This window comes from Malaclemys terrapin, chromosome 3, assembly GCF_027887155.1.
Source record: "Malaclemys terrapin pileata isolate rMalTer1 chromosome 3, rMalTer1.hap1, whole genome shotgun sequence".
Lineage (NCBI taxonomy): Eukaryota > Metazoa > Chordata > Testudines > Emydidae > Malaclemys > Malaclemys terrapin.
Genome location: NC_071507.1, coordinates 178,729,419 through 178,757,342, shown reverse-complemented (window position 1 = coordinate 178,757,342; position 27,924 = coordinate 178,729,419). Strand labels below are relative to the sequence as shown.

At 44.8% G+C, this 27,924-nt stretch overlaps 1 protein-coding gene across 1 annotated transcript; it reads left to right on the top strand.

Annotated features, from left to right (window-relative positions):
- The first annotated feature begins 206 nt into the window (after positions 1 to 206).
- On the top strand, positions 207 to 27,762 carry PDIA6 (protein disulfide isomerase family A member 6). Its single transcript, XM_054023068.1, has 13 exons — positions 207 to 316; positions 5,985 to 6,126; positions 13,085 to 13,142; positions 13,789 to 13,915; positions 15,142 to 15,248; positions 18,125 to 18,261; positions 18,767 to 18,881; positions 20,122 to 20,262; positions 21,867 to 21,951; positions 22,042 to 22,114; positions 23,633 to 23,791; positions 26,151 to 26,247; positions 27,288 to 27,762. Exons 1-13 carry the CDS (start codon positions 283 to 285, stop codon positions 27,354 to 27,356), a joined length of 1,344 nt encoding a protein of 447 aa, XP_053879043.1. The 5' UTR covers positions 207 to 282; the 3' UTR covers positions 27,357 to 27,762.
- The last annotated feature ends 162 nt before the right edge of the window (positions 27,763 to 27,924 follow it).

Sequence of the window (27,924 nt, the reverse complement as noted above, 5' to 3'; positions counted from 1 at the left end):
GGCTCCTCCAGGCTACAACCTCAGACCCAGCCACGATTCCACCCGCCATAGGCTCAGGGGGGCCGCCAGGCTCCACCCTCCGAATGCTCTCACCCCCTGCTGGGAATGACCCGGCCGCCATCTATTGGCTATGCAAATGAGAGAACGGCGGCAGCACCAATGAGCAGCGGCCACGGCTGGGAACGCGGGGCCGCGTGGGCAGGGTGGTGGGGGGGAAGTGGATTGTAGCGGCCGGTTGCGGTAAGGGAGCCTGATCGTGAGACCCGGAGCAGCTCGGCCACCATGGGGATGTTCGGCACGAGCCGCCTCCTGCTAGGTAGGCGCCCTGCGGGCTGGCCGGGCCGTGCACGGGCGCCGGCGGGAGGGGCACGGGGTGGCCAGCGTGGGCTGGGATCGTGGCGCCTGCGGGGCTAGAGCCCGGGGTCAGAGGGCTCCGCTGGAGCTGGCTGCGGGGGGAGGGTTGGGCCCTGCCCCGCATGCGGAGACCCTGGCGGACCCTCCATCGCTGGCCGAGCTCCCTGCTCTGCATGGAGCCGTGAGGCCCTTGGCTCGGCACGAGCCCACCTTGCCTGGGGCCCGAAGTCGTAGGGCGGCGGGCCTTGCCTCTAGGGGCTGGGGGCCAGCGCTGCCGGGCCGGAGGGGTGGGTGTCCTGGGGCCCAGGGCATTGTGAGGAGCGGGAGGCTCACGACCGAGTCCGGCCTTCCCTGTTCGGTCGGTGTGCAGCTCCTGCAGATCGCCCGCTGGTGGGGCCGTCGGGCCCATAGCGCTGTCTAGCCAGATTGGGTTTGCAGTGGGCTGTGTGTGTGTGCTGGTGGGGGGGAGCGCGATGGTGTGAGTATCAGGGACACAAGCTGCGAGGGGAGGAGTGTGTGGATGGGGGTGAAAGTGTGTGACCAGGAAACGGGGTGAAACTAATTGAAAAAGAACATAGATTCAGGCTCAAGGAAGAAACCTCCTAATGGGGAGATTCGTTAGGCTGCAGAATAATCTTTCACGGGAAACAGTAGGAGCCCTGAACAACGAGGAGTCCTTGTGGCACCTTAGAGACTAACACCTTTATTTGGGCAAACAATTTGTTAGTCTCTAAGATGCCACAAGGACTCCTCCTTGTTTTTGCTGATCCAGACTAACATGGCTACCCCTCTGAAAGTAGGAGCCCTGTTCCTGAAGATATTATAAAATTAGGCCTGACAAATAGCCAGAAAGAATTCTGCGCTTGCTCCTGGGGTAATGGGCTACATGAGCCAGTGGTGAGCCTCTTCCACCTCGCATTTATAGGAACCCAGATCTGTTCTAACTTCGGCCAAGCTCCCGTTGAACAACTGTGGGAGTTCATGGGACTGTTGGACTCTGATTCTAAAAATGTTACTTCTCTGTGTATTTTCTAACCTTCCCAAGGTATCCATCTATAGCAAACCTTATTCTTAGTTGAGTCACACTTTCCAATGGAGGTGTAGGAGACTATTCTCCATGCATGAAGATCATTCCAGGAGATAAGGGTTCAAGTTGTGAGATGTAACATGATTGGGGATGCAAAGGCCAAATCATAGAATACAAATAGGCTGCATGGTTATGCCACTGGATTCCTGAATTGTAAAAAGTGTTGAGTGCATAACTTTGAGGGGAGATCAAAGCAGCAACTAAATCTAATAAAATGGTGGTAATGGAGACTGCAATTATCTGTACATAGAAGCATCATGTCCTAATGGAATCGTGTTGATAAATTGTCTCTTAACATCTTAAATAATTGCTTGTAACTGCTAGCTCCAGAGCACACAAGAGCAAAGACTATCATCCTAAGTAACATACAGGTGAAGAATTAATGATAGCTAGGCTACTGAGTACTAGCGACCACAATGTAAGTAAGTTTTTGCATGGAGGGATAAGCATTGTGACACACAAGTTTAGAAAGTGAAACTTATTATTTTTTTTAAAGGAAGATAATTAAAAATGAGAACTAAATTTCTCAGACTCAGCATATATATCATAAGCAGCAAAATACATCGTAAGACTCAAGGCATGCATAATACCCCCTAACCAAAATAATAATAATAATAATAATTACAGGAAGGCAACCAGTATGGATGGTTAAATGGGAAGGTTCAAAATACAGATTCAGATGTGATACTTACTGGAAAATGGAAATCCATTTTGAAACCAATAGAAATGTGCAGTAACTGGCAGGTGAAATGAAAGATGAATAAGAGGAAATGGCCAAAGAGAGACAACCAAATGCAACATAAATATATTGGAAGTGGAAATAAGTGCTGAGATGACTGCTCTCTTAAGATAGAAAGCAAAGCTGTCTACAGTGTACACTTCAACTATTGCAAAATGATGAATCATTTGCAGTAGGAGGCATAGTGGTAGAACACTTAAGATTACCTGTTCGGTTTTTGTAGTACAGCCCCACAGTATGTATTTCTCTTCCCCCCCCCCCCCCCCCCATATCCAGGCCTAATTAAATGAATTCTGTTTTACATCTCCAGTGAGTGTTTTGATGCTTTATTTACATGGCTGCACATAACTAGGACCCTGCACACCAGTGTGAGAAATTGATATTTTATCAGAAAGCAAAGCATGTTGATGGGGGGGAAGAGTAGAGTAGAGACTAAATAAATACTTTTGTGGCCTTTTATTCACCTCCATTACTCAACCTACCCCTCCGACACTTTTGCGAGTGTGGGTCCCTTAAAACATTCACAGGTAGTGAGAAATACTGAATAAACAGCACCATGCATGGCCAGGGTGGAGTTTCTTCCTGTCATGCATGTGCACCAGTTTATAAACTGCACAGTAATCAGACTTATACAAAAATCCTTAGTAAGGGACGCGTGAAATAATCTGCTCTTAGGGGAAATTTCTTCCTTAGCCCTGTCAGTAGTTGGCTTTTGTCATGACAGTGAAGGTTTCTATCTAGCATTTATACTTCTATTCTGTCGTAACTGTGAATGTTCTTGTTTTCTGTATAATTCATTCAAATTGTAAAGCAAATTTTGATTTGACAGCACTGGGGATCCTTTTGCTTTGTATTATTATACTGTGTGTGCTGCCCAGCCCCAAAACACCAACATATCCCTATACTCTGTATGTTACCCCCAATGACCAATAACTAACGCTTCAAATTTTCTGTATCGTTTATTTTTTCTAAATATTCTCTAATAAAATTTAAATCTGCCCTTTGAGCTTTCCAGGCTTGATTACTGTTTGTGTGAAAGTGAGTTTTAACCTTATATTTTGCCGAAGACAAATTTCAAATTGCATATGTGATTGTAGAAGTCGCAAATCACACTTTTGGTTAGTTCGATGTCTTCCAGTCTGGGAACAGAAAATGACTTGGGGCAGATTTCATAATGAACTGTTAACAATTTGCTGATTAACAAAAGCTTCTGATAAATTGGAAGATCCCTTTATGAAAAGGGGGAAAATGGCAGAAATTATTGAATAAAATTCATTGAGCTCTAGTTTTGACTTAATTCTGCCACAAATCATCTTGGGTGATGTAGAGTTACTTCCTGAAAAAGTCTTGCTGTAATTGTACATACAGTATATTCAACTCTGAGGGGAAGTTTTCCTTTTCTCTTAAGAGCAGCTGTACCATGCAACTAAGGCTCTCTTTCACTTTCTCAGTGTCTTACCTCACCCCCAATGGCAGCTGTTACTGTAGGTCAGCCTGACATGTTGCAAGAGCGATTGTATGTGGGCTGCGTATCACTCCTGAAGTACACTGGTGTGAGTTGATCACCTGTGGGAGGGTAGTATTACTTTTGTCTGGGAGAAGAGGATGAGGGGAAGAAAGACTCTCTAGAACATGGATAAACATACTTGCACTGGTCCAGGTTTACTCCAAAAGAAACTCACAGATTTTAAGGCCAGAATGGACCATTATGAGGCAGTGTGGTTGAGTAGAGATCACTGGAATGGGACTCAGGAGAACTGTGCTTTATTCCCAGCACTGCCACTGATTTGCTGGGGTCGGAAAGGAATTTTCCTCCAGGTCAGATTGGCAGAGATCTTGGGGGTGGGTTTGCCTTCCTCTGCAGAGGGCCTGGGTCACTTGTTGGTCTGAAATAGAGTAAAAGGTGTCTCTGTAACTTGAAGTCTGTAAATCAAGATTTGAGGATTTAAGTAACTCAGCCGGAGGTTACGGGCCTATTACTGCAGTGGGTGGGTGAGGTTCTGTGGCCTGCTATGTGCAAGAGGTCAGACTAGAAGATGATCACAGTGGTCCCTTCTGGTCATAAGGTCTGAGACTATGGGCTTGTCTCTTCACCTCCATGGCTTAGTTTCCCCATCTGTAAAATGGGGATAATGATACTGACTTCCATTGTAAAGCACTTTGAGACCAACTGAAGGAAAACGCTGTGTAAGAGGTGGTATTACTACTTACTCTGGCCACCTTTGTAACATGGGCCATAGAATTTCATCATCACTAAGGCAGATCTTCCAGAAAGGCAGCCAGTCTTCATCTAAAGACTTCAAGAGATGGAGAATCCACCATTTCCTTTGGTAGTTTGTTCCAATGGTTAATCCCCTTCACTGTTAAATTCAAACTAGAAACACATCACAAATTTTTATCTGGCTTTAACTTCCAGCCATTGGTTCTTGTTATGTTTTGCTCTTCTATTTTGAAGAGCCTTTTAGTAGCTGGTATTTTCTCTCCATGAAGGTACTTAATATGTTGTATTCAAGTCACCTCTTGATCTTTAGATAAGTTTAAACAGATTGAGTTCCTTAAGTCTCTCACTCTTAAGTCATTTTTTCCAGCCCTTGGATAATTTTTATGGCTCTTCTCTGCACCGTCTCCAGTTCAACAAAAAGAGTTGCTCAGCTTTTCACCATGAAAAATCTTCTAGAGTTCAAAGGGCCCTTTTAGAGTAGGGATGTAAATAGCAGTTAAAAAAAGGAACCGTGTAACCGATTAAAATTTTATCGGTTACACAGTTAAACGTTTAACCGGAGAACTAAGGGTGCGGGTGGTGCTGCAGTACCACCATGTTTTACGTGGGGCTCCGCTCCCGGCCCAAGGATCCCGGCTCCCATGTCCAGGGACTTTGCTGCCGGCCTTCACCACCCGCCGCCGCGCCCGGGGACTCCGCTGTCGGCCCTGCACCCGGGGCAGCAGTGGAGTCCTGGGCTCCAGTGGGCAGCGGAGTTTAATCATTAACCGTTAACCAAAACCGGTAAGACTGATGCTAACTGGTTAACCGGTTAACCTTTTACATCCCTATTTTAGAGTGTTTGTTATTCCAGGAGGTGTGACCCAAAGACTGACTGCTGGTTTGCCTCCCACCTGAGAAACAAAACAATACTATAGGTGCTAGGACTCGGCAGTAGCAAGGACAGAGGAGTTCCTTCCTTCCTACCCCTCCTGCTGCTGCTGTTTGGTACTAGTTCCAAATTGAATGTAGCAAGTCTTAGACGCCAAACCAGTGTAACTTGAAATCATTGAACTAAGACACCTGTCCTGTTCTCTTGTGGGGAAAAGATCTGAGAATTTCTGCCTATGCTGTCCTTGTATCATGTTGTTGGGTAAGGGGTGTGGCCAGCCAACCTTCCATTTTAACTGAGACCTGTGAGGACATCCTACAGATTTCCAGGGTATTCCCATGGAGGTCTAGCCTGTCTGTACTGTTCCAGGCCTTCAGGTAGTTGCTATGGCCTCCAAACGTGAGCCAAAAATCTTTAAAGGGGTTTGGAGAGGCAGCATAAATTCCAGCAGGTTTGCTGGAAGATGGTGGTATAGAAAGCATCTGTCACCTAAACCCATGGAGTCCTGGGTCCCATCTTTGCATGGGAAGGTTTCTGCAGGATGGCGATGAAAGAGATGGGTTGCTGCAATTTCCCTCCCTCTGGCAGATTTGGTGTTCCTGTCTCTTTCTTTCTCCCTACTGCGGTGGGAGGGTTGTGATTCAGCCATGAATCTAGTACAGCCATTCATAATTTTGATGGGAGTATAATTTGGGTTTGCTTTTTGTTCTAGGAGCTGTGAGCTGCACATTCTTCCTGGCAACTAACAGCCTATATTCCTCCAGTGATGATGTGATCGAGCTAACACCAACAAACTTCAATAAGGAAGTCATTCAGAGTGACAGTTTATGGCTGGTAGAATTCTACGCACCATGGTAAGTATCATAGCTAGTCAGAGAACCCTAGCACATGCTATCCTGGCAAGTGTGCTTGTAAAAGGTTGCCTAATTTCTATAAACAAAGGACTTCCTGCTCACCCTTGTATCTTGGAGGAATACAAAAGGTGACTTACTAGAAATCCTGGACCAACCATTCACTCTCTAGCACAGATCTTACTTGGGTTTAAATGCATTTCAATAGCCTTGTGGCCAGCAAAATAAACCTGGGTTTATAGAACAGCTTGGCAGGAAATAGTTAGTCTGGATTGGTAAGAGGTGCATTAGATCCCAGCCTAGACGCTCAAATCTTTTTACGTTTATAACTTTCAATACTAACTTCAGTAAAGATAGAAAAATAATTAGGACTGTCAATCGCCGTTAACTCAAGCAATTAACTCAAAACAAATTAACTCGATTAATTTTATCACAATTGCAGTTTTAATCACACTACATTAATAGAATACCAATTGAAATTTATTATGAATATTTTGGATGTTTTTCTACATTTTCAAATATATTTCAATTACAACACTGAATACAAAGTATACAGTGCTCACTTTATATTATTTTTTATTACAAATATTTGCACTGTAGAAAAGATAAACAAAAGAAATAGTATTTTTTAATTCACTTCATACAAGTACTGTAGTTCAATCCCTTTGCCGTGAAAAACAATGTAAAAATTAAAGCCTACAAGTCCACTCAGTCCTACTTTTTGTTCAGTCAATCGCTAAGATAGACAAATTTGTTTACATTTACGGGAGATAATGCTGCCTACTTCTTATTATATGATGACACCTGAAAGTGAGAACAGGCGTTCATATGGTACTGTTGTAGCCGGTGTTGCAAGATATTTACGTGCCAGTTGAGTGCAGTTATGTTTTTACAGTTGTAAGTTGCACTTTCACGAAAGAGATTGCACTACAGCACTTGTATGAAGTGAATTGAAAAATACTATTTCTTTTGTTTCTTTTCTACAGTGCAAATATTTGTAATAAAAATAATATAAAGTGAGCCTTGTATACTTTGAATTCTGTTATAATTGAAATCAATATATTTGAAAATGTAGAAAACATCCCAAAATATTTAAATAAATGGCATTCTATTATTGTGTAACAGTGTGATTAAAACTGCAATTAATCGCAATTAATTTTTTAATCATTTGGCAGCCCTAAAAATAATTGATTAGCAGAGTGTTCTAAATGAAGAGTTTCTCTCAGTCCTGTCTTTCCCAGCCTGACCCCACCAAGAAGGCATAAGGCTGAATTTGTGGTTATGATCACCCCCACCCCCGCCCAACTTAGCTTGTATTACTATTGTAGGCAAAGCGTTGTCTCCCTCATCTTCTCTATGAAATGTAATAGCAGCATACTAATAAGGGTGAATCATTGTTGGGCTAACACATCCAGGTTCTAATTCTTTATAACTAAAGATAGCCTGTCGTAAAGTAAACAGCAAAAAAAAGGAAAGTCTTCCGTGGTTGCCTGGGGCAAAGCATAATGGAAGTATAAGAAAATGGTAAGATCTCAGGCCTTGTCTACACTACGAGAGTAGTTCGATTTTACTTAAATCGAATTTTTGGAATCGATATTGCAAAGTCGAACGTGTGTGTCCACACTAAGGACAGTAATTCGACTTTGTGAGTCCACACTAACGGGGAAAGCGTCGACATTGGAAGTGGTGCACTGTGGTCAGCTATCCCACAGTTCCCGGAGTCCCCGCTGCCCATTGGAATTCTGGGTGGAGCCGCAAATGCCTTCTGGGTAAAAAAAATGTGTCCAGGGTGCTTTTGGGTAACTGTCGTCATCCGTCCATCACTCCCGCCCTCCCTCCCTGAAAGCGCCGCGGGAAATCAGTTCGCGCACTTTTCTAGTCAGTGACAGCGCGGACGCCACAGCACTGCGAGCATGGAGCCTGCTGCAACCATCACTGCAGTTGTGGCCGCTCTCAACGCCTCGCAACTTATCATACACCTTTCCCTGAGGCAGATGCAGAAAAGTCAGGCGAGGAGGCTACGTCAACGCGGTGATGGCCTGAAGTCTGAGAGTAGCACAGACCTCTCAGAAAGCAGGGGACCCAGCGCCGAGAACATCACGGTGGCAATGGGTCATGTTGATGCCGTGGAAAGGAGATTCTGGGCACGGGAAACAAGCACTGAGTGGTGGGACCGCATAGTGCTGCAGGTCTGGGATGAATCCCAGTGGCTGCGAAACTTTCGCATGCGGAAGGGAACTTTCCTGGAACTTTGTGAGTTGCTGTCCCCTGCCCTGAAGCGCAATGACACCCGGATGCGAGCAGCCCTGACTGTCCAGAAGCGAGTGGCCATAGCCCTGTGGAAGCTTGCAACGCTAGACAGCTACCGGTCAGTCGCGAACCAGTTTGGGGTGGGCAAATCTACCGTGGGGGTTGTTGTGATGCAAGTAGCCAAGGCAATCGTTGATGTACTGCTGCCAAAGGTAGTGACCCTGGGAAACGTGGAGGCCATCATAGATGGCTTCGCAGCGATGGGATTCCCAAACTGCGGTGGGGCCATAGATGGAACTCACATCCCTATCCTGGCACCGGAACACCAGGCCAGCCAGTACATTAACAGAAAGGGATACTTTTCCATGGTGCTGCAAGCACTGGTGGACCACAGGGGACGTTTTACCAACATCTACGTGGGATGGCCGGGCAAGGTTCATGACGCTCGTGTTTTCAGGAACTCTGGTCTGTTTAGACGGCTGCAGCAAGGTATTTACTTCCCGGACCACAAAATAACTCTTGGGGATGTGGAGATGCCTATAGTCATCCTCGGGGACCCAGCCTACCCGCTAATGCCCTGGCTCATGAAGCCCTATACTGGCGCCCTGGACACTGAAAAAGAACTCTTCAACTACCGGCTGAGCAAGTGCAGAATGGTGGTGGAGTGTGCTTTTGGACGTCTCAAGGGGAGATGGAGAAGCTTACTGACTCGCTGTGATCTCAGCGAAACCAATATCCCCATTGTTATTGCAGCTTGCTGTGTGCTCCACAATCTCTGTGAGAGCAAGGGGGAGACCTTTATGGCGGGGTGGGAGGTTGAGGAAAATAGCCTGGCTGCTGATTACTCACAGCCAGACAGCCGGGCGATTAGAAGAGACCAGCGGGAAGCGCTGTGCATCCGGAAGGCTTTGAAAGCAAAGTTCCTGAGTGAGCAGGGTAACCTGTGACTTTAAAGTTTGTGTATTGAGAAGCTAAACCTGCCCCCGTTTCTTTACCCAGTTAATGTTGACTATCCTATCCAGTTACATACCCCCTTCACCCCACTTCCAACACACGTTTCAAAATAAAAATAGTTCTACTTTGTTAAAGCACACCGTTTTCTTTAATACTGTATTCGCGGGAATTTTTTAAAACTGGGACGCAGACTGTGGTGCGGAGCGGGTGTACTGTAGTGGCGCGAATGCAGCTTCTAAACTCAAGGATTGACAGGCTCCGCTGCGGTGGGATGGTTGTTTCAACGGAGCCTGTCACCCCTCCTGATAGGGACTGTGTGTATGGGGGGGTCTATGTGACTTTGTGGCAGGGGGAGGACGGTTACAGATCCCCTGCTGTGTGGCTCTGTGATCCTGCCTAAGGACCACCGCTTAAGATCTGTAACTGCCCTCCCCTGCCACAAAGTCACAGAGCAACCCACCCCCCACCACATAACATGAAAACAACCTCCCAGACTAACCAGGGTAACTAGTCACTGCGTCACTGCACTATGTATGTGCCCTGCTGCTGTGCCTGCCCCCGACTATATACCCTGCCAAAGGTGACTGTCCTGTCGAATTACCAACCCCCTATCCCCCCCTCCTCCAAAAGAACATGATGGAAACAGTAGTTAACAGAAACGTATTTTTTATTATCAACCAAACATGGAACTGGGAAAGTGAAACTTGGACGGGGGCTTGTGTCAGGCGGGAAGGAAAGAACTTGTCAAATTTTGGGGAATGAGAGCCTTCTGCTGCTCGAGCTCTCTGCAGGGGTGGAGTGAGAGTTAGCAGGGACTCTGCCGCCTCTCCTTCTGTGCACTTTGGGTGAGGAGAGTATGGGACTTGGTGGCGGGGGAGGGCGGTTAGAGATGGACTGCAGCGGGGCTCTGTCCTCCTGCCTCCGTTCCTGCAGAACATCCACAAGGCGCCGGAGCGTGTCCGTTTGCTCCCTCATTAGTCCAAGCAGGGTTTGAGTCGCCTGCTGGTCTTCCTGATGCCACCTCTCCTCCCGATCCATGTTGGCTTGGTGCATTCGGGTCAAGTTCTCCCGCCACTGGGTCTGCTGTGCTGCCTGGGCTCTGGAGCAGGCTATAAGCTCCGAGAACATGTCCTCCCGTGTCCTCTTCTTCTTATGCCTAATCCGCGCTAGCCTCTGGGAGTGTGATGAGAGGCTAGGTTGTGAGACAGTCGCAGATGGGGCTGTGGGAATAGGAAAAAGGGAGTGAATTCCTCAGAAAGATAAATGTAGTTGTGAACAAAGAACATAGTCTTTCTCTGTGAACAAGACCATGCACAGCACCTATCACATGCGCACTCAGCACAAGGTCGAATTCTCGGCCTTCGCATTCAGTGCCTGGGGTCTTCTACAGCACATTTGAGAAGCCTCTCAGGAGAACGGAATTTCTGTTGCAGGCAGACATGGTAAGCCGTAGACTTGTGGCAGCTTAAAACTTTAATATTAGCAATGGCCTCATTTCACATTGAAATCAATGTCGGTCCCTGCTGCCAGCAATTCGGCAAGCAGGAAGTCTGCTCCTGTCCCACACCCTCGCGGCTGTCCCCGGGAACAATCCCTTTCGGCTGCCCCTCTCCCGCCTCCACCGCGTGGCTGCAAACCAGCGGTTACAGTTCTGTAAAGGAACGGCAAAGCAGTCCCAACACTAACATTCCCCTACCTCATTCAAAGCAGGTCATCATGAGCGACATCACCCTCATGAGGATCTCTGACAGCGAGAAAGAGCGAATGCTCCGGGAAAGCCTCCAAAGACCAGGGCCGTATGCCGCCATGCTGTGCAGAGCAATGATTCCAGAGTACTTGCTTGTCTCGTGGCGTGGCAACGTGTCCTACTACGGAGGACCCAATAAGGCCGCTCTCCCCAAGAACCTAATGCAGCGGATTTCCAATTACCTCCAGGAGAGCTTCCTCGAGATGTCACAGGAGGATTTCTGCTCTATCCCCGGACATATAGACCGCATTTTACTGTAGCTGCTGTAGCAGTGACTAACCAGTAGAGCGGCTTGGGCAGGACAATCATGCAAAACTGGACATTGCTAGATTTTTTTTCAATAGTTGCAGTGCCCATGACTGAACCGTTAAGCTAATCAAACTAATCATGAGAAACCCATTTTTTAAATTGCTAATATTCCTGTTCTGTTACAAATAAATGTTTAGATTTTTACAACACTTACTGGCTGATCCTTCCCCAGATTCTGTGTCCGGGGTAACGGCTGGGGAGGGTTGATAGGGGATCTCTGTAAGGGTGATGAAGAGATCCTGGCTGTCGGGGAAATCAGCGTTGTGAGCGCTGTCGACTGCCTCGTCCTCCTCATCTCCTTCCTCATCTTCCCCGTCCGCTAACATGTCCGAGGATCCAGCCGTGGACACTATCCTATCCTCAGAGTCCACGGTCACTGGTGGGGTAGTGGTGGCGGCCGCACCGAGGATGGAATGCAGTGCCTCGTAGAAACGGGATGTCTGGGGATGGGATCCGGAGCGTCCGTTTGCCTCTTTGGTCTTCTGGTAGCCTTGTCTCAGCTCCTTGATTTTCACGCGGCACTGCGTTACATCCCGGCTGTATCCTCTCTCTGCCATGTCTTTAGAGATCTTCTCGTAGATCTTTGCATTCCGTCTTTTGGATCGCAGCTCGGAAAGCACGGACTCATCGCCCCACACAGCGATGAGATCCAAGACTTCCCGATCAGTCCATGCTGGGGCCCTCTTTCTATTCTGAGATTGCACGGCCATCACTGCTGGAGAGCTCTGCATCGTTGCCAGTGCTGCTGAGCTCGCCACGATGTCCAGACAGGAAATGAGATTCAAACTGGCCAGACAGGAAAAGGAATTCAAATTCAAATTTTCCCGGGGCTTTTCCTGTGTGGCAGTTCAGAGCATCCGAGCTCGTACTGCTGTCCAGAGCGTCAACAGAGTGGTGCACTGTGGGATAGCTCCCGGAGCTATTAGCGTCGATTTCCATCCACACCTAGCCTAATTCGACATGGCCATGTCGAATTTAGCGCTACTCCCCTCGTCGGGGAGGAGTACAGAAGTCGAATTAAAGAGACCTCTATGTCGAACTAAATACCTTCGCGGTGTGGACGGGTGCAGGGTTAATTCGATGTAACGGCGCTAACTTCGACATAAACGCCTAGTGTAGACCAGGCCTCAGTGTATGCTCTTTGCAGAAGAAAATGTCTTTTACACACCAGAAACAGAAGAGTAGCTTACTGAAAACCACAGCTTACCAGAGCATATGTATACTCTTACAGTTTTCTCTGACATGCCTCTAGTTTGTTTAAGCAGATCTGCACAACTCAGTTATCACCTCTCAATCAGGATTGCTTGGGTGTTCTGCTTCACTGGAAAAACTTCCCTTGCGATTTCCCCTCTCCTTTCTTTAAGGCTTAACAGTACTAGGAAGTCCAAGTTCTTATCATATACAGTTCTCTTGCTGGGTTGGAGCTCACCATCTCAATTTGAGGCTAGTTTTTAGATTACCGTTGTCAGGAGGGTAAGAATCCTTTGCAACGTTTACTCTTGGTTTCTGCAGTGATACAGTGATATCAGAACTTGGTATTCTTCCCCCTCACATGGCTAGAACTCCCAACTCCATTGCAAATGGATTGATTACGCTCGTATGCTGGACTCTTGCAGAGTTCAAACTACATTGATTTCTTAGGTATTTTGTGAAATGAAATAAGTACCAGCTTGAGTGAAAATAAATGTATTTTTCCAACAGGTGTGGTCATTGTCAAAGACTAACTCCTGAATGGAAGAAAGCAGCGACAGCATTAAAAGTAAGTTTAAACTTTCCCCACATGCAAGCAGTGCTTTGGCGTTGGGGGATTGGCTTTTGTCAACTCTCTTAGAAACTTACAACTAACTTTACCTCAGTGAAATTCTACTAGCCCTGGACAAGTAAAATTCTTTAATGGGGAAAACATCAGTTTTTTTCTAGATAATCTGTCAAGGGTTTTTGCTTTTCCTGGTGAACTTCCATAACTGCTTTGAAAGGCTGTTATAGAATCAAAAATCTATGGTTTATATGTTTATAATCCAGACTTCTGGCTGAGAAATATTTTTCTTCCTTCACCCTCCCAATCCTCTGAATGTCTTTAGATCCCAGAACTAGCACAGGTTGGGTGTGTGGAAATAGCTCTGTAAACTGCTACATACTGGCATTTGTTTCAGTATGGAAAATGTGACAATGCAGTGATCTGCTGAGCTTAGAATAAACAGCAAATTCATTCTACACGCTTTTTTTTTTTTTTTTTTTTAAACAAAAACATTAATTGACGACTGTCTCTCCCATTCCCAACTACTAAGCTGCCATGGCCCCAAACGTCCCCAGTAAATTACTCACTGGTTCTTTCCACCTGACCCTTATGGTTCCTGCTATCAAATGCATTAAATTACAATGGAAGCTTTTTACAATTTAAATAGGGTGTTGTGAAAGTCGGTGCAGTTGATGCAGATAAGCATCAGTCCCTAGGTGGTCAGTACGGTGTTCGAGGATTTCCAACTATCAAGATATTTGGATCCAACAAGAACAAAGCAGAAGATTACCAGGGTAAGTGCTGTGTGGTAGTCTTTCGTGTGTTGTGTGTCATGTCTCGTGTGATATTCTATATCTGCTATCTATAATCAGTAAGGAAGTCATGGATGGGTCACGGGCAGTAAACAAAAATTCATAGCCCATGACCTGTACATGACTTGTACTATATACCCCTGACTAAATCTTGGGGGGGGGGGGTGTGGCTTGGGACCCCTGCTGGGGCTGGGGGGGAGGGCCTGGCAAGCTCCCTGTCTGAATCTGCGCCTCCCCAGAAGTGGCGACATCCCCCTCCTTCAGCTCCTAGGTGGAGGCGTGGCCAGGCAGCTCTGCATGCTGCCTCCACCCCGAGTGCCAGCTCCCATTGCTGGAAACCACGGCCAATGGGAGCTGCGGGGGCGCTGTCTGCAGATGGAGACAGCGCACAGAGCTGCCTGGCCACGCCTCCACCTAGGAACTGAGGGAGGGGGATGTCGCTACTTACTGGGAGCCCTTCTTCTCCGAGGTAAGTGCTGGCCAGAGCCCTCACCCCCTCCTGTGCCCCAATCCTGAGCCCCCTCCCACACCCAAACTCCTGCTGCTGGGGTCAGGGAGGTGCCCCAGGTGTGGCTGGCCAGGGGGCCACCCAAGCTGCTCAGGCAGCCTCCGGGCCAGCCACTGCAGAAGTCACGGAGGTCTTGGAAAGTCACAAAATCCTCCATGACAAACTCCCAGCCTTAAAAATCAGGTATCTTCATGTAGATTGTGGTTATTTTAGGAAACAAACAGAGAAGAACTCTGCTACTCTTAGTTGCAATTGAGTAATTCATCTGTTTTGAGGTCATGGAAACATAATAGCAGATTCCCAGTTAAACCACACTGCAGTGCTCAAGTTTGGAAGGTCCGAGGCATTGCAGTAAGATATTACTGATTTTTCTTGATGTGCATGCACTGAGGATGAGGGTTTATTAGAGAGGGTATTCGTGTGCTGTCATGGTGGTAGTGACCTAATGCTTGTATTGTGTTCAATGTCAGTATTGCCTTGCATGTAACTTCTTTGCTTTTTAACATTTGTAAGAAAATACACTTGAGCAACCTTAGTGCCCAAGTTAGTTGACTCCACCATACACAAAACGTCAGGGCCAATCCTGTGCCCACTGGAAGCCAACAGGAGCAGGATGGGCCTTGAATCTAAGCTTGTTAAATAAGGTGCTAATGAGATTTTACAGTTCAGCCCTTTACCTCTTTATTCTGCTATGTCACAGGTGGCAGAACAAGTGACGCTATTGTTGATGCTGCTTTAAGTGCTCTTCGATCACTGGTAAAGGATCGTCTTAGTGGCAGAAGTGGAGGATATAGTTCTGGAAAGCAGGTAGTTCTCAGGGAATGGATAATGCATTATTTTTATTGATGAGTCTTCATGTCTTCTGCAGCAAATCAGAGACTTGTGCTCCGAGCTCTGTGTAGCACTTGAGGGTGCAAGGGATCACTTTCTGTGTTCGTGCTGGTACGACACTTGCAAAGTGTGTGAAAGAACTTTGGGTATTGGTTAAGCTGACTGACAGAAGATTATCTCTTTGGGCTGTTTGGCAGCACATCCCAGAAAAGCCACAAGCATGGCAACCAGAACGCCTAGGGAGGGAGATGGGCTTCAGAGTCCAAGCTGCAGCACAAGCCTGAATGTCTACACAGCTATTTTTAGTGCTGTAACTTGAGTCTGAGTCTGTCGACCCAGGCTCTGAGACTTGCTGCTGCAGGTTTCTGCTTGCTGTGTAGACGTACCCATAAGGTAAGATAAAGTGAATTACATGGTTTAGAAAACAGCCAGGTTGCATGTAGCCCTGATGTGGTATACCAACTGCAGTAGAACTCTTCATTGGCCAAAATGGTTTATATGGCATGTTTATCTCAGTCCAGCAGTAACTATTCAGGATGTCTATAAGCCTTTTAGAGGTTTAGTAATTCAACTTGAAGGAACTTATTTTTCCTGACAGTAAAAAATCATTTCAGCTGTTGACTTGTAGAAGTGGAATTTTTAGGTATTAGCTGACGTTTTTCATCTCCACAACGTTCTAATGATAAGTATTATAATACAGAGTTATTAATAACTCGAGCAAGTTAAATGCTGATGGCAATCATCAAAAATATGATCAGTACTTTAAAAGTGGCCTAGTTCTTTAGCTTGACGCATCCACTGCAGTCAGTGGGAGTAGCTTGGCTAACGCATCACATAGTGATTTGAATATAAACCTCATTAGGTTAACGGTAGACTAAAATCCTTTTTAAAAAGAAACTCAGACACTTGGAGATTCTGAATCCTTAACTGAATGTGTATAGACTAACGGGACATTGTCAGGAAATTTAGGTTTTACATGTATCTGCCTGAAGGGTTGCAGACACATTTCATAAAACTATCTTTACGTCAGTGAAAACAGCTTTGTGCAACTCAAATACTTCACCAGTGCCCTGGTGAGGGAGCTAAGGAGGCTCTTGTGGCACAGGACACGGGAGTGTTAGGTTCTGTTCTTGGCTCTGCTGTAAGGCTTCCTCTGTGACCTTGGCCAAGTCACTTAGAACCAAACTGTTCTGTCAGAATGCATGGCTGGAGGGGAGGAGACTTGTGCAAATATCAGCCAAAACTGGCAAGCAGAAAGGCTTGGGTGGGTGGGAAAATAAGCCTAACAGCAACATCCAGTGTTGCTAGTGTTGCTATAAGCCCTTCTGCAGGTTTGATGCTCTTTGGGTTCTGAGAGGACTTAGTTGGGCAGGCGAGGGGAGCAGCTGGGTTTGGGCCATTCTGAAGCATCCTCTGACTCTCTGGAAATGTACTGTGTAACATGGTACTGATCCAGCTAGTATTTCCTTCCATGGAGCCTCCAGCATGTCCCTAAACCCAGCCATCTTCTGGAATCTCCCATTCCTTTCTTTGCTGCTGGCTGTGCCAGCATACGGAGAGCAGCTCCACTGCTGGCCTGCAGTAATGCATCAGTTCTTGTCTGCAGCAGATATGCAAATCTCTGGAGTGCTCAGTGCATCGCTTTGCACAGTGGCCTCATGACACCAGGACCTGCAGTCCCCTCCATGAGGAGAGAAGTCCTACTCTCCCAAAGAGATGAGTAACTGTGGCTACGTCTACACTAGAAACTTCAAAGTGCTCCTGGTAATCCACCTCCACAAGGGGAATAGCTCGCTCCCAGCGCTCGGAGCCTGTCCACACTAGCGCTTTAAAGCGCTCAAACTTGCTGCGCTCTGGGGGGTGATTTTTCATGCCCCTGAGCCAGCAAGTTAGAGCCTATAATATGTAAGTGTGGACAAGCCCTGCATGTGGAGGCTTGTCAAGTTTCTAAGCACTAATGCAAGAGAGACCTGTGGAAGGGGTGATTTGGCCTTCAATCTTTGTCTGTTTCTCCAAGTATTAAATGGGGTTCCTTCATCCCTTCCTCAGAGTTGTATTAAGGCTAAGTTCATTAGTGTTTGCAATTCTGTGGCACGTTCCATCTGAGGACCTCAAAGTAGTTAGTTAAATTAATGTGAGAGCCAGAAAGCAAAACATAACCAGGAACGAGACCAGCTGCTAAGCATTAAGTGCTGCAGCGAATGAATGAGATTATTTCATAGTCCAAGCCCTGAAGTGGAAAATATAAACAGAACAATGAAAAATAAGAACTCTCAAAAAGTCATAGGGCAACGTTGTCAAACGCTTGGTACCCAGCTCCCATTTTCAAAAGTGACTGAAGACCATTGATTTTCAACAGGATTTAGGCTCCTATGTGCCTACGTCACTTCTGAAAATATGACTTTGCACCTAACTGATTTAGGAACCTCCTGAAATTTTTATACTTAACCTACCAAAGTGGATAAGAACTTTTTTAATGGTAACTTTTTTTAACCTGACTGGGTCCCTTTATATTCTGCCTGTGAGACTTTTCTAAAAGGGCACCAAAAGGTCTTGAGCCATTAAGATCAGAGTTCTGGTCTTTCCAGAGACTATAGTATTGCTTCCCATAGGTCTTTAGGAGTTAGCTGCAATCTATATGCTCTATGGGTGTTATTGACATGGATAGCTCTAGCATTGGAAACTCAGATTGTCTGAACTTGGATATTTCTGATAAACTTGTTTTAATTTAGCAAAGAAGTGTGTAGGTACACATATGAAAGAGATCACATCTGGGGCTGCTGTGGTGTGGTTATGTGAGGGAGCAATGCAAAAGTTCCCCCAGCTTAACAGGTTTTATTTTTGACCTACAGAGTAGCCGAGAAAGTGGAGGCGGGGATAAGAAGGATGTGATTGATCTGACTGATGACAGCTTTGATAAGAATGTTTTGAATAGTGATGACGTTTGGCTGGTAGAGTTTTATGCCCCATGGTGTGGACACTGCAAAAAGTAAGTGAAGCTGTTGGCAATCATTTAAAATTGGTACACGCTTGTCATCTACAATGTATGTAAGCAGGCTTATTTCTTGAATTGGGACCCTGGCTCTCTTGTTTTATTGGAAGTGGGTCTTTACAATGGTGCAAGTTATTCATTATCTTGCCCACTCCAGAATTTACCAGGGAACCTGTGTCTGTTTCCCACCCCACCCAGTTTTTAATTTAGCATTTGTTGGACCCAATCCTGCTTCATTTGAAATCACCTGCAAAATTCCCACTGCCTCCAGTAGGAACAAGATCGGGCCCTTTGAAAGTTTCTTATGTTAGGAGAGTCTTCTAGTCCCAGAATTCGAGATGTCCTGAGATATTCCATGTAGTCCTTGAGTCCTTTTCCAGAGCTGCTCCTACTCTGGAGAGAACGCACTCCTCCAGGTATAGGCTGTGGGTTGTGGTTTCTCTCACTTGCCTCTAAAATGCCAATTTTTACTGCTAGTAATTGGCATTATGTTGCTTTCCAGTCTGGAGCCAGAATGGGCAGCTGCTGCCACAGAAGTGAAAGAACAAACCAAGGGAAAAGTAAAACTGGCGGCTGTAGATGCTACAGTGAATCAGATGTTAGCCAGCCGGTATGGGGTGAGTGTGCTCTACAGGCTTGAAAATTCCCTCCCTGTGTTTGCAATATCTCTAATAGGTCACGTTTCCTGGTAATACCTAAAGAACTCTCTTACCTCAGCACTTACTTTTAGTTCTTAGTACTAAGAAATATTAGTATTAAAGGGACTTGAGCAATTCATGGAGAAATTAGTGCTTTTCCCAAAGGCTGAGAGAAGGTGGAATAAATATAGACGTTGCCATTGAGAAAGTATCTTTATGACTCCTGCAATTTGCTTCCATGAGGTCTGGCATAACTGTGCCCTATAGCAATTTACTAAGTGCCATCCTAAAGTGTATACCACTTCTGTGAGACTGGCATTTTTTGTACACGGGTCTGAGTGCAGCTGGTATCTCCAGCTGAAAGAATTCCAAAGGTGTCATGTTAGCTATACAGATGTAGTGATACCACAGGCTCAGAACTTGGTGCCTCATTGGCTCGCTCGCTCTCTCCCAGAAAGAGGTTTGTCCTGATTTTTTTAAAGGTATTAGGGCACCTAGTGAGGTTTTCAGAGGCACCTAGGCACATAGAACTCATTGATTTCAATGGGTGTGAGGTGTCTAGTTGCTTTTGAAAACCCCACTTGGCTCCTAAGGGCCTGATTTTTAAAAGTATTACGTGTCCTTCCATAGCTCATTAATGCTAAAATAGTTTAAGAAGGTAGAAAGAAAAAACGCCTCCGAGTAGCGTGTGGGTGTAGGGTGAATTCAATATCACTGAAATTCAGCTGTAACTGATAATCTGTTGGCAATCAGTGAAAGTACTTTGAACAAACTCTTATTAAAACAAGTTGCTTTTTAAGGTCCCTGTGATGTAGAGGTGGCCACAGTTCTTAACAGGGCTCCCCCTCTCCCCTAATAAACTCAGTAGATCTTCACCTTTGCCTTCAGAGGCATGAAGGATTAAGCTGGCCCTGCTGATATTTAAATCCATGGTTTTAGGGAGATCTGGTGTCAAAACTTGGATCCTTGATGCACCACAGACACTGATACTACAATAGCTGATAGTGTTTTTAACATGTATTGACTAACACAATTTTAAATTGTAGCATAGACGAGGAATAACTAACTTGCCTTTAAAATGTAGCCCTGTGATGTAGTGTGGAGATCCCCTGTCTTGATGCAAAACTCTCCCTCTTTATCTAGAGCACATCATGGTGGTACTCTTGCAACCACTATGTTCTTGTTAATTTGAACTAATAACTTCCACGTTTTATTGCAGATCCGTGGATTTCCCACAATCAAGATCTTTCAGAAAGGGGAAGACCCTGTTGATTACGATGGTGGAAGAACAAGATCTGATATAGTTGCCCGAGCTCTGGATCTTTTTTCTGAAAGTGCCCCACCACCTGAGCTGCTCGAGGTATCCCTGCTCTGCAAACCTAACTTCTCTGAGCGTTTTTCCATCCTGTCTCTTGGGCCCTGCAGTTATTTTTAAGAAAAATAGTGATGGTAAAGAAAATGACCAAAGTGGTGCATGAGCAGAACTATTTTTGGATCAAAAGTACCCAAAGATCACAACCCGGTCCATGGTGTGGCTTTATATCTTTTACCGTGAATAGTACTGCTCATTAAAGAAGCTGGACTGACAGTCCTGAATGCTGAACACCTTGATCCATGAAATAGATACTGTGAAGGTAGCAGCAGTACGAGCTATCTTGCCAGCGTATCTAAATCCTCATTTGAAGAGGAGGGGTGACATGAAAGTTCAGATTCCCTTTCCACTAAAACCTTGGCCCCTTTGCAGAGACTCTGGTGGTGGCTTTGTCATGTGGACCACCTGTATACTAAGAACTGGGTGGAAACCACACTCACATCACTTAGTGTAACAACAGCCTACAGTTCGTAGCTTCTAGATTTGATTGACATGGACTGGATTTGAACCACTGACTGTGAAGCAGATATTGATTCCTGTTATGTAGTGTGTTGTGCTGCCGTTATTTTAACGAGGAGCTCCCACAAACCTTGTGCCTTAGCCCGTGATAAAATCTGTGCGCTGAGGTGAGGGACTGGCCAATTGAATAACTTTCCTATTTAAACAAAAACTGACATCACAGAAGCTAATGACACTATTGGGCAAACTTCGATTGAGCTGCACGTTGTAGCAATGTGTCTAGGGTACGCATGGAGAATATTAACATTGCAGCACCATTAACAGTTTATGTAATCTGACCCACACAAAAGTTTCACCGGGGTTGGGTGCCTGCATCACTTGAGTGCAATTTGATCCAGTTCACAGGAAATAAACTGTTGTTCAGAAGTAATAGTTACCTAGCCTGGCATCACACTGCCACCCTTCTCTCCCCTCCTCCCCCCAATTCATGGTATCTTGGTGGCTGACAAAATTATAAAATGTGCACGAACCCCCTCACCCCCTGGAGATTGGCAGGGTTGGACTAGGCCTTTTTTGTTGTTGACAAACCACAATATGTTTGTCTAATGAGCCTCAAGACTCCAAGTCCCTCTTGGCAGGGAAGATTTAGCAGCATCTCAAGTGGTTTTGGCTTTATCAGAGGCACTGAAGTCACCCTAACTGTTCTCAGTTCAGTGGAATTTTTACCATGGAGATTCTGTCTGCTGCACCGGCCTCTTCCCCACATGTTGCTGGTAACCACTTCACTAGCTTTTATCGTTAGCTTGCTGACAGGCTATTTAAAACTTTATTCCCTATCAACTGAGTCTCCGTTTGATCTTCCCTCACATTTGAATATGCAGCACCAACAGTATTAGTGGGAATATGCATAGGTTTGGGCATGGCGTTTCAGATGAGCGTCCTGCTAGTGGACTAGAGAGAGGCTCGCAGTCTCTCTTCCGGCACGTTGCCATGGGGAAAAGTAGTTTTCTTTCTCACTCAAAGCAATTGTCTCTTCAGGTAGGACTAAGTTTGAGGCTATGGCACCCAGCACTGTTAATCATCTGACTGCTGTGGCGTTTTATAATCTTTGATTTCTTGTTTCATTCTCCCAGATTATTGATGAAAATGTTGTGAAGACTACCTGTGATGCCCACCAGCTCTGTGTCATTGCTGTGTTGCCCCATATTCTTGATACAGGTAGAATAAAAGGAAGCATTTTTCTTTATAATGTCACTTCAGAAAAAAATCGACCTGCCTTAACTTGTCAAAATTCTGTCTGGCAAACAGGAGCTGCAGGTAGAAATTCCTACTTGGAAGTCATGTTAAAAATGGCAGACAAATACAAAAAGAAAATGTGGGGGTAAGTGTCATTGCTGGCTTGACCACTTCTCTTGAAAAAGGGGAAGGTTGGGGGTATGGAGGACATCAGATGTCCACATTAGATTTGGAGAGGTAGTTACCCTGTATTCTGTAAGGTCCGTGTCTATTTTTCTATAGAAATACTTAGATACCTTGCAGAGATGGGCACAGCCTTGCATCTGACGGTGCTATATTGCAGATAAGCTAAGAGCATGGTAAAACAAAAAGCCCTGTGTATAAGTCAGTGGATACTTCTTGTCAACATGACTATTTTTTAAACAGGATCTGTTTAAAAAAACAAACAAAAAACCCAACTGGATTTAATCCTTTTTTCACCTTGCCTTCAAATGTGCATTTTGACTACTTAAGGCTAATGCCATCTAAACATTGAGATTAGATCAAACATACCTCCCAGGTCTGAACGTTGAAAGCAATATTTGAGCTGTAAAATGTCTGTTTTCTTTCGCGCCTTACTTTGTAGGCTGGATTCTCTCTGTTGTGTCTGATTATATTTCAGAAGTGCAGGCTCTGTTAATGTCTTGCCTCGCATTCCCACTATGGGCCAGATGGCATTTTCTTTCTCCTTCTCTCCCTCTTCCTCCATGCTGGGTTGAGCCAGTGCGTCTTTCCTTTCCCACCAGCCAGGGAGAGGTCTGTTAAGGAGGGTGATGTTGCCTTAGGGTTAGCTGTGGACTCCAGGTTGCTGGGCATCACAGGAAGTGTGGGGGAGCATTCTGACATGGCAGATGCTGGAAAAGAGGCCATAGGAGGGAGAGGGGGTGGCATGACAGACTTGGGGGGAATGCTGAGACCCTATCAACTCCTGACTGGTCTAATGCTTCACTTTCCCTGGAGGACTAGTTAGGGGCAAGAGAAACTGAATTAGCCAACTGGGGAGTGGAAACATCACACTCTCTTTCTCTGCTCAGCAACCTGCCTCAGGTGTGAGTTAAGGCCACAGTTTTTCTTGTTTAGGTATGTGACTTAGCCCACTGTAAGACTTGCCTGCGTAGGTTAAAGCACAGAAATCTGTTGAAATAGAGCAAGTCTGTAACTGTTCAACTGTGTTTAAGCATTGGTTCAGTAACATGGTTCCTGTCTTGTAGGAGCATCTGTTTATAGCCACTTCTATGGTACAGACTTCAATGGCTGGGCCTCCTTTGGGACCTTGGGCTAGAAGTCATTGTTGAAGATTGAAAGGTTTTCTTCACATAGTCAGAGCATGATTCCACATCACGGCTAGGCCTCACTGACTTGAATAGCAAGAGACTGGAGAGAGATGAGGTTCTCCGTGATAGTGCAGACACCATTGCCCATGATGCTACTGATCTAAAACTTTGGAATCTTCCTTAAACTTTATAAGTTTTATTGGGTGGGAATCTGTGCAGCACTGTGAACGATGCTACAAAGGCCAAGGATGTTTTTGTTAATGAAAAAGCAGACCTGCCAAAAACTGGTGTAAAAGCAGGAATACAGTACTGTCATCAAGATTCTCTATTTATTTATTTATTTATTAAAGGTGGCTGTGGACAGAGGCTGGAGCTCAGTCTGAGCTTGAAAACTCATTGGGAATTGGAGGATTTGGGTACCCAGCAATGGCAGCAGTTAATGCACGGAAGATGAAATTTGCCCTCCTGAAAGGATCTTTCAGTGAACAGGGGATTAATGAGTTTCTCAGGTACAAACTGTCTTTTTATTTTATTTATTTATTTTTTAAGTAATTTAAACGGTTCATTTAACTAAGTCTCTGGATCTGGAGACAGAACACATTGTACAATGTACATTGGCATGCCAGTGTAAATTAATTCCGGAGTGTGGCGCTCTGGAAATAAGATTACTAGTTGCTGTGGGTTTTTTGTTGTTGTTGGCTCTTTTTTTTTTTTTTTTTTAAATAAAATGTAGGGCTAGGGAGGAGTGTCAGAAAACATAAGAGCCTGATCCTGCAGAGGATTGCAGGATCAGACTGAGCCCTTAAACTGTAAGTTGCCAAATACTCAAAATAGTTAGCATGGCAGTCGCATCGGGGGGGCGGAGGACGTGGAGCCTTTCCCAACTGTTTGATTCGAATAGATCGAGATTGTGCTAATAATTCAAGTCCAATGCAGAATTTTCCTTTACCCAGTGTCTGAAGGTAGGTCTGCACCATCACCATTCTTCCTACGTTTTACAAATGCACCATGAAGCAAAAACATCAGTGTGGATTTTTGTGCTCCATGTCTCTCCCAGCCACCACTCTTCCTCCCTCCACCAGATTGGGCATGCACTAAGCATGGAAAGTTCTAACCACCACTTCAGAAAAAGTTGGTTTTGCACCTGGGACATCCTGGGACAGTGACTTCACCAATATTAGAAGTTCATTTTAATCCAGAGTACTTCACATTGTGATTATGCGCTCTGGGTAGCTTCAGTGAAACAGGAAGTATCATGAACTTTACTAGCATGAGTCCATTGGTTGTGAGCAGCTGAGTTAAGGGATTTGTTGAAATAACTCCTTGTCTCTGATGGAAAACCCCACAACTGCCAACACCAATGAGTTCATAAGAGTATTCTTTCAAACCAGTTGATGCACTGTTAACCCTAGCACTCCTCTGTGACAGTGGCGCAGAACAGAATCTGCTGTATAACATACATACTTACAAGGATATAAAAAATCATTATGGAGGCGTTAACCTAAACCAATGTTTATTAGACTGATTTAGTGGGTTTTCCATTTAGTTTTGGGTTGAAATCTACCAAAATTTTTTTCCATTAAGCAAAAAGATTTAAGTTTATCCGATGAAGTTTAAGGCCTACTAAATACAAAAGTAATATCCTCAAAAAGCATATCAGAAAATGTCCATACGCTGATGGTCAGCACTGCTGTGACAAATGTCTGTCATTTCTCAAACTTAGTAAGTTCTAAAACAACTTTAGTGAGACCTCTACAGGGGCTGTGAATAGTGATGCCAGAGGACAGTCTTCCTAGGGCAAATATCCCAGGGTACCATGTTGATGGGCTGTGTAATTAAAGATTGGTGTTACCTTACCAAAGAGAAGGCCTTGCAAAGTAGAAGATGACATTGACACTTTAGCTCAGGTGTGCTGTGTATAAGGAAAGTAGTACAGTCACAATAGCTCTAGTTAGCTCTCTTAGTGCAAGCTGAGCATGATGCTGTAACATGTATGACTTTATGTAATGTGATAGGAAGCCTGTAAACTGTTCAACTGAAATCAGGAAAACTAAGCCTCCGAGGGGAGAGGAGCAGGAAAACATAGACTCTAACGAGATAATGAAGGCCAACCTCAGAATAAGTGTGAATTTACCACTGAAAAAAATACTGAAAGGAATAATGCTTGTTCATAAAGGTCACTCTGGTTCTGCAAACTGAATTAGCAGGGCAGGTTGAGATGAATGCAGAAGCTGTTCACCCTCTGAGTCACTCTGTAACTGATAAAGATTTAGGCTTCTGACTTGAAGGAGATGAATTTCTGCAGTTGGCAACTAAGTGCCTAATCCAGGATGGCAAAGTAATGTTACTCTCCATCTTAAAGTAAAAACATCATTGCCAGACACTGGAACATGTAAACCAACCAATGACTTTGGGCTTGTCTCATCTTTACTGTGTGTGGCACAACGAGGTAATCCATTATAAAAAAAAAGGTGCTTAGAAGCTGACCAGTCATGCTGCTGCATTTGTCAACTTGTGGTGCTTGGGGACCTGGCAATAGATGGTTTTTAAAAAACACCTCCCCTGTTTATGGGTTGAATGGTTTTCACGTTTGTTTCTTGGTGTTTATCTTTGGATCTCCCTAAAAATTATTCTTGTCACCTTCAAAGTTTTTACCATTGTCTAATGATCTATGAACCTCAAATTAGGGTTATTTGATATTTTGGAATTGGGATCCACTCAAGCTAAACATCCAGTAGCACACCTAATTCCCTATAAAATGTATACGAAGTAATTCAGTGTGTTTGAGGTGGATGAGATTGGAAACTTCTTAAATGTTGTGTTTTGTTTTTCTTCCCCCCCCCCTTCCCCTCCCATCCTCTCTCCCAGGGAACTCTCCTTTGGCCGTGGATCTACTGCACCAGTAGGTGGTGGGGGTTTCCCTAAAATTAACACAGTCGAGCCGTGGGATGGCAAAGATGGTGAGGTAAGAGGCACCACTTTGCTGGGTGCATGAACACCTTGTTAGGTTAAAAAGAAATACTCGACAGTGGAACTGAACCAGGGTGGACATGCTTTCTCAAAATGCCTATTCCCAGAGTAAGTGAAACACTTAGTAGTTTCCCTCACAGAGTATTCAGACTGCTGCTTTTTAAACTTACCTCCATAGCCACTTGGTAATAAAGAATAGCGAGGTAATATTGTAATGCTGATTCTCTAAACTAAAACTCTATCGAGTCTCCTGGTTACAGAGACAACAGGATTTAAACAATTGGAAACCTAACCAGGCCTACCAGATAGCTAGTTATCTGAAGTCATGGACAGTTATACTCTGCCTTGTTAATGTCTTATGTCCTAGTCATTAGTATTCAATTTCAAACGGTTGAGGCTGAAACGCAATTTATTGCCAACACGCGGTAATGAGGGAACTTTAGTGTGTGAACTAAAGGGGTCACTACACTATAGCACCTGAAATTTAGATGGGCCTTGACCCTGCAGTATAGTGACTTGACACTCAAAAAGTTTCACTTGCATGGGACTTCATTATCAATTAAAACTGTGTAGTTAAGTCATGATAATTGAGGCATGCAGTAAATCCTTGATTATAGGGTTCAGTGGCAAAAGTCTGTTGTTGGGTTTTTAAAAAGATGGGGAGGAGCCAAAGAATCAGTGATGTGGCTTTGTTTTAATAAGAACTTGGCAATGCTGTACAAGTTCCAACTTTCTGGATAGTGTGTTCCAAATAAATTCCCTGGTAGAAAGCACCCCAAGAAACATGTATTGTACTGGTCCCAAGCTCAGTGAAGTGGCCACTGGGCCTATGTTGAAATGCACTAAGGGTCTTTCAGTCATGTGAGCATCAACTTTTTCCACTGAAGTGCCATTTAGCTCTCTGTGTACATCCAGACTTAATCTTATTTTGGAAGACACCTCTGTCATCCTCAGCAGGGCATTGATTTTTCAAGTCACATATTAGAACAGCATTACAAGCACTGGTGTTCAAAAACTCTGCTTGCGGTTCCACAGCTTCCAGTTGAAGATGACATTGATCTCAGTGATGTGGATCTTGAAGACTGGGATAAAGACGAATTGTGAGATCTTCAGGAAGTTTCTTTTCTTGGGAGGGTTTGTGCAGCAGTTTGGAACATTGTTCCCAATCAAATGGATATTCCAGTGGCCTTTTTACAGAGAAGTAGCACTTGGCCAGCTCTCTGCAACACTGCGACAGTGAACTGTATGCCTCTCAAGAAAACATTGCAAAAATTCTATGAATTGTTGTAACCAGTAAATTTGATTGTATTCTGTGTAACAAATATTTTGAGGACAACATTGATCTTTGATTACAACATCTTGGTTTTTATTTTGTCCATAGAGTGTGTGCTCTTTGAGTGTTTCTGGGGGATGTTACTGTAACCAGTTTTAAATGTAATTTTTTTTTCCCATTCAGATAGAACCTGACCAGCTTCTGTTTTAATTAAAGAATAAAACAAGATATTTTTGACATAGACTATTAGTCTTGTACAGAGCAACAAACTTGCACACAATTAAAGCTGTCCAGGTTCAGATGACTGTTGCAAAGTGAACAGTGTATATCATAAGGAATGGTGCTGTAAGGCTCTTAAACTACCCTGCCGCTATAAAACTTCTTGACAGTCTTTGCCTG